The sequence below is a fragment of the Podarcis pityusensis genome, assembly GCF_964106645.2.
Source record: "Podarcis pityusensis genome assembly, chromosome: 10".
In the NCBI taxonomy this organism is placed as follows: domain Eukaryota; kingdom Metazoa; phylum Chordata; class Lepidosauria; order Squamata; family Lacertidae; genus Podarcis; species Podarcis pityusensis.
The window spans coordinates 48,432,394-48,441,796 of record NC_138035.1 but is presented as its reverse complement, the minus strand read 5'-3'; the positions used below and the strand labels follow the sequence as shown (position 1 = coordinate 48,441,796).

The 9,403-nt window shown below is 40.4% G+C and overlaps 1 protein-coding gene across 3 annotated transcripts in view; it reads right to left on the bottom strand.

Moving 5' to 3' along the window:
- Window positions 1-1,567: 1,567 nt before the first annotated feature.
- Window positions 1,568-9,403, bottom strand: part of TAFA2 (TAFA chemokine like family member 2) — a 139,407-nt gene continuing 131,571 nt past the window's right edge. For all 3 annotated transcript variants that reach the window (XR_013990916.1, XR_013990917.1, XM_081022434.1), the window contains one exon: window positions 1,568-3,665. Coding sequence is in view for 1 of the 3 variants with exons in the window: in XM_081022434.1 (XP_080878560.1) it covers window positions 3,654-3,665 (12 nt within the window). In the remaining 2 variants the exon portion in view is untranslated. The remainder of the gene's footprint in view (window positions 3,666-9,403) is intronic.

Sequence of the window (9,403 nt, the reverse complement as noted above, 5' to 3'; positions counted from 1 at the left end):
AACTAGATGAACCCAGTAGACAGCAGCTTCCTAAGACCTTAAAATATTGCTAAATAATGAAACCTGCACCTTGTTGTTGTTGTTTAGTTGTTTAGTCGTGTCCGACTGTTCGTGACCCCATGGACCACAGAACGCCAGGCACTCCTGTCTTCCACTGCCTCCTGCAGTTTGGTCAAACTCATGTTGATAGCTTCGAGAACACTGTCCAACCATCTCATCCTCTGTCCTCCCCTCCTCCTTGTGCCCTCAATCTTTCCCAACACTTACACAAAAAACAAAGGTTTTATTTTCTTCCCTAAGGGCTAAGATAAATGTTTTCAGCTGCATGTACACAGCAATTCCTTTTGGAGTGGCGGGCAAAGGAAAACACCAGGCGTCAGAGGATCCAACTCCCACGGTAGGTTGCCAGCAACAGATAAGACAAGGAAAGTTCTTACCAATGTCTTTTATTCAATATTCACAGAGAGAGGCTTAGAAATGCAGCCTCTTCGAGTAGTGACGTTGCCCCGAGTGACTCTCCACCCCCTCCCTCTCTCCTCTTCATGCGTCATCACTACGGGTGTTGAGAAGTGCCTTTGCCTCTGGGCTCTCTGCTCTCCTACTTTCAATGCCCACCGGATTCTGGGAGAGGGGAGGTCTGGAATGCTTTCTAAAGACACTGTGTCTGTCAGCTGTCGCCCCTCTGGCGCTTCTTCTCCCTCCTCTCCCATTATTTCCCAGCTTTCCCCCTCATCTTCCTCTGAGCTGTGACCTCCCTCAAACCCCTGCTGTAATTCTGAAGTGTCTCCTCCTTCTCTGGAAGGGTCAGGCTTGGGACATGGTCTCCACCCTTTCTCCTCTGCCCAGTCCCTGACACCAGGAGAGTACAGGCTAATTCATCACCATTTTTTATTTAGAATATTACTTGTACATGCTGCCTTTTATTTCTGGTTCTGAGAATGCTAGATGCATATTCTTTAAAAAAAAAAAGTTGGGAATCTGAGATTTATTGTTTATATCTTCCCCCTTGCTCCTCCCCCTACTGATGATGTCATTGCTTCACAGAGTGAAGGAACCCGGAGCCAATCCTTGAAAGAATTCAGCAGCTACAGGGGCTCTATTTTTAGCTTGTTGAACAGGTATCAGTTAATTTTATTTGGACAGAACAACTCTCTCTTCACCCAATTCAACCCCAAGGACTATTTTTTCCCCCTTTCCTGCCACTGAAACTGTGTTAACTGAAGGGGAGCCTCTGATGCCAAAGGAACATTCATGCCCCACTAATGTTAATAGCATTAGAGTTATCCTCCGCCACCAAAGTTACTACCTCTGTTTGCTGAAATGATAACCAGAAAGAAAAACAAGGTGACGTGCTCAGCAAGGCATAAAAGGAAGACGGCAAAGAAGGGAACAGGAATTCCTAGACTGGAGTCTGTATCTTGAAATGTCCCTTATCTATTTTTAAAGAAGCTTTTAAATATATAAAAGAGCTTCCAACTGCATATGCATTCTGAGATGTTCATTTTATAGCACAAATTTATTCACCGGTTATCAGTTATCACAACATTAACCCACTGCAGAAACTCAGTTCAGTATATTCGAAAATCCATTTATTTTTCACCTATTGATATGCATGTCTTACACTTGTATATAATACAATATTTTCAGTGTTGGTTTTAAGAATAAACACAAAGGGGGGGAAATGTTGAGAAGCATGTTGTAGATTTTTTGGCTAAATTAAAGCCAAACTCATAACTGCTACAAAATTACACATTTATACTTTTTACTATCCCAAGCAAAGGAATTAATCATATTTTTTGAATTCTGTGTTTCTCCGTTACACATACCTTTAAAAAACGAATCCATACAATATTAATCCTGTTAAAATATCAAGACTGCTAACTGATGCTACAATCAATTTATCCTAATTAAAATTTAATTAACAAGAATACCCCTTCTGCAAAAATTTGGATTACTCTGTAGCAGAATTATATACATTTCAGATTGATTTTCAGCTATCATTCGTTTTCTTTCATCCAGTGCCATAATACAACAGAGGTAATGAAATTGTTGTGGAACAATCTTGTATCACATGACAGGAAAAAGTACCTCAGGGTGGTCATTCATCATAGAACCCAATTTATTTCTAATTAGCCACGCCAAATATTTGTTACAATGGGAAAGAGTTCCCTTTCCCCACAAATATTAGTAACCACTTGAAACAACTTGAGGTTCTGGGCATAACTCTTTCTGTTAGGATTGAGTTTGTGTAGTTTTCATATTACCTCCCAAAACAAATGGAGTAAAAATTTGCCTTCTCTTTGCCTTCTCTAAGACTAACTTGCAACATCAGTATGGAATGCAAAAGAAACCATTCGTTCTGTCTTCATATTTCCACATAGCATGGTGAATATATTAAATGGAATATAAAATTATACATTCTGTAATAACTTAGAAAAAAAAGTTTACAGCTGCTTAAGGCATTTAAACATTAAGATTTTTCATGAAACAGTAGATCACCAAGATTAAAAAATAGATACTGAAATAGGAGATAGAAAAGAACTTCTGGTTTAATAAAATAACTACAGAATGAACTCAATGTACCTGGAGTGGCCAAGGAAATCTTTAGTGGATTCCAGATTTGAAGAAACCTATTTCGTCCTATCAAGAAACAGACATCTACTTAAGCATCCAGATAGTAATATTTTTTTTCAAGCAACAAAAACCAAAAACCTAAAAAACGTATCTGAATGAATACCATTGAACCTCAGAATGGAAAAATTAACATGCACCCGTCTATTTTCATGAAGGGACTAGCTAGCGCCATTTATTCTTTACCATAATCTTTGTAGGACCTAATGATAATAAACCAAAGTGTATGCAAAAAAACACCCATCTTCTTGAAATTATACGGAACTGATTATTTTAATAGCATGTTATTGGAAGGGCTTGAACATTCTGTCTCGATCACCCTTTATTTGTCCGAAAGGAATTGCGGTATTTGGTTAGTCATAGGGAAACATGTCTGACTAATGATACATTCGTATATGGGTGACGTATTCAGATAACTACTACTTGCCAACAATAATGATTAACGATGGATATATAGTATTTCCATTCCTATAAGAAAAGCAACTTTGACATGTTGAAATATGTAGCCTTGGAGCTTCAGGATTAGAATACAAATTAAACGTGTCTAAAACTGTGCTGTGTCAGAGGACAATTTCTGGAACAGTGGTTTGATTACAGCAGTGCACAGTCCCACCAATAATTTGCATGGAGGACCAGGAAAGTTCCAGAGGAAATGGATCAGTACATTTCAAAGTATACTGCTTTCATCGAGGTGAAACGTCACAAGTCTCAATGCAAGGATCCAAAGGATTGCTATTTCTTCGGCGTCCTCTAAGCATCACTTCTTCGGCCGTATATCCCTTCATGTTTTTGCTATTTTTACAAATGTACACAGTTCACTCCGTCGAAATCTCGTGTGTGTGACTTTCCAGCCATTTTGATCGCAAGTGGCTGCTGATTACAGCGAATGTTCTCTTTGAAATAATTAGTATGCCCCAGCAGTCTCAAGCCTGACCTCAAGGATTGTTAAGTTGGATATTAAAACTTCCTACTTGGCTGTATTTAATGTTATCAGCCTCGAGTGTGATCTGATTTGTCTTTTGCTATCGAGTTACCTGTAAAAACAAAAGAATATAAAGAGAAGAAAATATCAAATTGAGGGATGTTGAACATTAGGTTTATAATGGCACAAATCCGTTTACTAAGCCCCTCTGTGGAGAAGGCATTTCTAAACATGCACATAGCAATAGAACTGCAATTAGGTTTGTGTGTGACAAAATGAACTACTTGCCTGGATCCTATTGTAACCAAGCTTAAGCTGGAATGGAAATGAATGATAAAAACAGGTTACCTCAACTGTTAAAAGGGAAATGTGGCTTTGAGCTAGACCGAGACCTGACTGTTCCCTACCAACAAGGGAAAGTCACAAGATCTCCATTTGAGTACACCCTCTTGTGGTGAGATCTGGTATTCCCCAGTCACACACAGTACAGTTGTATCTTGGAAGTCGAATGGAATCTGTTCCGGAAGTCCGTTCGACTTCCAAAACGTTCGGAAACCAAAGCGTGGCTTCGGATTGGCTGCAGGAAGCCACAGAAGCCCCATCAGACGTTTGGGTTCCAAAGAACGTTCGCAAAGCGGAAGACTCACTTCCGGGTTTGCAGCATTCAGGAGCCAAAACTTCTGAGTACCAAGGCGTTTGGGATCCAAGGTACGACTGTATTCCATCCTGTGGGGGAATGGGTTACATAGTGAGGGGGAATGGACCGTTCACTACTGACTGAAGTCAGGATGAGATACAATACAGCAGGCACGTCCAACAGGTAGATTGTGATCTACCGGTAGATCACTGGACTTCTGTGGTAGATCACTGGCTCCCCCCAAAGAAGCCCAACAAGTTTGGCTCCCCTAAAAAAGGCTAAACATTTTTTCCTGCACCCCCCCAAAAAATATGGCTTTCCCCCCTCCAAAAAATAAGCTCAACAACTTTGACCTGAACCCCCACAAAGGGGGTAGATCACTGCCAGTTTTTAACTCTGTGAGTAGATCGCAGTCTCTTGGGAGTTGGCCACCCCTGCAATACAGTATATGGTGCTTCAGTTCTCTGCCCAGGTGTGGCTATGCAGTTAGTTTCAAAAGAGGTGTTTATGACAGTTAACAGCAGCATCTATATTTTATATTGGCCAGGAGAAATGAAAAGGATCGGTTGTGATAGTGGCTACTTATTCAAAACCATCGGCCCTTAGTTATAGGCCAATAAGGATTCAGATTTCCAAGGGGATGTTTGCTGGGAGAGTTCTCCCAGGGATGAAAATTAGGGCAGGTCCACTGTTTGGGGGGTCAGTCGGTCAGTCAGTTAAGGGACTGGGAAGAGGCAGAAGGTAAGCCTGGGAATCAGAGGAGGCATAAGTCGAGAGAAGCCAGCCAACAGAAGATTACGTCTGGGTAAAGTGGTAGCAGCGGGAAGTTGGCTGCAGGACGACTCCAGGGAAGGCCACTATGGCATCTTTGTGGAAGAGTCCTGGTCTTCAAATATATGACCAGAAGGAAGAACTTAAGAGAGCAGCTGAGGCAAATCTATCAGGAAGACAGCAGCAGTGCCTCTGAGTGAACTTTGGAGGGGAACAAAAGCTAAATTGACTATTAGCTTTACACAGGGTGAAAACCAGGGCTCTCTCCTTTGAGGCAAAGTCTTACAAAGTAACTGTGACAGATTTAAGCAAATATAAAGCCAAATATTGTTAGATGACCAATGTATATGTGTACATGTACTACTGCATTTCATTCTGTCACATGTAGTAAATAACAAATGTAATAAACTTTAATAACACATTTGTTTGAAACAAGTCTCTATTCATCCGGTGTGATAAAAGATGGCTAAAAAACCAAGTTGGAATTAAATGGTAGTGGTGAAAAAGTAAAAGGGCTAGACTTAAAAAAAGAAAAAGAAAAAGTATTAAGCTATAGGAAGGTAGACCCTACAGGAGTTTAAAAGCAATTTGTGAGATAAGTCAATCCAAGTGGCTCTCTACAACATGGTAGTAGCTGGAAAATTTCTGTCTAAAACTGAAGGACTCTGGCTGTAAAACAAATTTGAGCCTTTTTTTTTTTAAGCAGAACACACAGAAAGCCTAAATATTAGTTTGCAGATAATGCTTAATAATGAAAAGTACATAATACTCCTTAAAGAATATATTAGGACTGTCATCATAGACACCTAAATAACAGTCCCTGACCAGCATTTGCACAAAGTTGTTCCCCTCCCCAAATAATGAACTCATGTTGCTACTTTAAAGGCCATTGCTGAGATTCTACCAAAACCAGAGAAGGATCTTGTTTTGGGAGAACTTGAGCATACTTTTAAAAAGAAAGTTCTCGTGGGGATTTTCACCTCTTGGTTGGAGCCATAACTTCAGAAAAGTTTTCAGGAGCGCTTTTAAAAAATAGCAGCAGCAGCAACCACAGGAAGAATGAATTAAACCAATTCTGCTTTGGAAACAAGCCTATTGTTAAGAATTCGAGCAATTTTCAAAATGTACTTCTCAATCTTTCCTGTCTCAAACTCAAGTCAAAAAGCAGAAATAATTTGGTGGGAGACAGAAGCGGCAACACTGGAGGCGGGGGATGGGACATTTCTGTACACAAGATATATTCATCCTCCAATCCCTTGTACATAAAGGAGCTCTCAAAACTTCACTGGAGCACTTTCATCCGAGCCAACATAAAAATAAAAGGATCACATAGAAAGAATGCATAAGACAGAAAATTTCACAGTAATTGGATTTTTCCCCTATGCCTGACTTGCATTTAAAACATGAAGAGGAAAGAAAACAAGATCACTGTCATATCAAAGAGAACATCTTTAAGGAGTCTTTCTGCTGCATCAGTGGATGCAATTAATAATCATGTTGCTTTTTTGTATTAAAACTTCATTAAACAATGCACTCCTTTCTCTGGTGGGCTGACTCACTGGACTGACCATGGTAACAGTTCATCAAGAGATACATCTGATTTTGAAGGGCCTTGCTCCTTAATGATGAAACATTCCTTTGCCTTCAGCAAAAGCATCTGCATACGAGTCTTTTATCAACTCTGGAGATAAGTTGATCTGCGGGAGGCAGTGGAGGACAGGAGTGCCTGGTGTGCTCTGGTCCATGGGGTCACGAAGAGTCGGGCACAGCTAAACGACTAAACAACAACAACAATTCATCCTTGGGAGACACTTTGAAAACTACTGTTGAGATGTGGGGTTTAGAATTATCAGTGCATTCATTATTTTTTAACCCTACCAGTGAAACTGGCTGAACTGACACAAATTAATCAACACCTTTGTTTTCTGTGTTGTTCTGATGCTTCACCATAGCTATGGCTAGGTAATTATCATTTGCACTTCAGACAGGGGCTTGAACTCTCTTCCAAACCATGATGCCTGCACAGGATCATCCTTTCTATGCAGCCAAAAGAAATGTAACACGGTCCTTTGCAAGACTGGGTGAATATTTTCTCCTTCTTTACCTAACAGCTTGAGGTTAGCAAGGGCAGGGTTAACAAACTGAAATTTGAAATGTCAAATTTGGCATCATCCTTAGGCTTTTATCATCCTTTGGTGACTCTGCAAAAGCCCATAAAACAGTCCAGTTCGAAAAGAGACTCCTCCGCTTTGCAGTTAAGGATGTGTCATACAACTCACATAGCATGTTAGTATCCTAGCAGGCAGAATAATTCTCAAGTCCATCTTCAGAATGTGCCAGCAAAATAATTCATGTGCAGCTGCACAACGTAGCCATGCATGGTGCATGATCATAAATATATATATATCTATGGCACCATCCCTGTTTATTTAGAAGACGAATTCATGCTTCATTGGGTGCATTTTATTTTAGTTTGCTTATTGTTATTATCACCATTATCATTACTATTGTTGTTTCACTGGAGCCTCTAATAGCTTTCTGTTGCCAGCACTCCTGCTGCTCCACCTGTCCTTTCTCCTTCTTCTTCTTAATTTTATGCTTGTAGGTCACACGCCGTTACTCTGAGTAATACTTGGAATAGTCCAAATTTGCCACTATCTGAGAATATAAATCCCAATACAAGGGAAGCACACACCAGCCATTAGTGTTAATGGCATCTATCCACTTACACATTACTGTTCAGATGTGGAAGTCAATTTCATAAAAATGCAGTTAAATTTTAGCTAATATCCGTCCATGTTATTTACAGGAAGCTTCCCTTTTTGGAAAGAGTGTAAGGTTTGCAACGGAGCAGCTGGAAGGTAGAGTCCTGTGCCAGGTTTTTTATATATATAAAAATAGAAAAACAGAATTTGAGAGCGGCACCAAGCCGATCTTAAACATCCTAGGAGAACAGTAACATTCCAAATGTGTTCCAATCAATTCCAATCAACTTTTCAATTAATTATTAATACATCTGAAAATTAACTTTTGCTGTTGCTCAGTACTACAGATGGAAAAGGATATAACACCCTAAATATTTATTTGAATTAATTTGTTCATACTTGGCGAGTTATGGCTCCCTTTATGCTAATGTCTTTTTTTCCACATAGGTTGTTATGTTATAAATACAAAGAATTAGGCTCTCTTCATTTTCTCTGTGCTCAGTGTGCAATTACGGTATAATTACTCTGCTGTTTCAAGACTTTTTAATTTGAATTGGTGAATGGCTGCTGTGAGCCAAGCGTAATTGCATGTGAACTCGCCACTTCTATATTAAAACAACAATGGATAATTAAATCTAAAAGAATTTTACACCTCAGATGAAGTTCGATGAGTGCATGTTCGGCTCGCGTGGCATCACTTACCACAGGAATAACTCAGAAGGTCCTCTGAAGGATAAAATCTGCCTATTAACCACTGCATTACAAAACTGTGGCGACTTCTAAAGTGGTCCAAACTGGCAGACAGGGTGGAAATGACGGAAATAGACCTGGGCATCAGAATTTGGTTGTTGTTGAGCACAGGGAGGATGTGGGGAAGAGAGATTTTAAAGTATAGCATGTGTGCAATGAGCATGGGAGGAAGGACCTAAACTCTTTACCATCTCCAATTTCCATTACAAAATTGCACTTCACCAATAATTTTCCTCCTGTGAGTCTCTGTGACATGAAGCAATCGCCCACAGAGGAACTAACTTTGGAGAGGTCAGTGTAGAGGGAAAGATTCAGCTTGGCTGTTTTTGCTTACCAGTACTGTACTTGGACACACACACACACACACACACACACACACAAACAGCCCTAATCTGCTTTCTATATATTTGGTAGGGACATGTTGTTATCATGGCTAGGTACATACTGAATAGCACATACTATTGGGTGGCACTGTGGGTTAAACCACTGAGCCTCGGACTTGCCGATCAGAAGGTCGGTGGTTCGAATCCCTGTGACGGGGTGAGCTCCTGTTGCTCGGTCCCTGCTCCTGCCAACCTAGCAGTTCGAAAGCATGTCAAAGTGCAAGTAGATAAATAGGTACCGCTCCAGAGGGAAGATAATCGGCGTTTCCGTGCGCTGCTCTGTTTCGCCAGAAGCAGCTTAGTCATGCTGGCCACATGACCCGGAAGCTGTACGCCGGCTCCCTCGGCCAATAAAGCGAGATGAGCGCCGCAACCCTAGAGTCGGCCACGACTGGACCTAATGGTCAGGGGTCCCTTTACCTTTACTTTACTATTGAATTTATATACTGCTCTATACCCGGAGGTCTCAGGGCAGTTCACAGAATAAAATCAAAATATATAACCACAAAATACATAATCAAAATAAAAACAACAACCCAATAACCCCCCCCCCAAAAAAAACACATTTTAAAAGGGCATAGGATCCTCACAACATTTAAAGTAA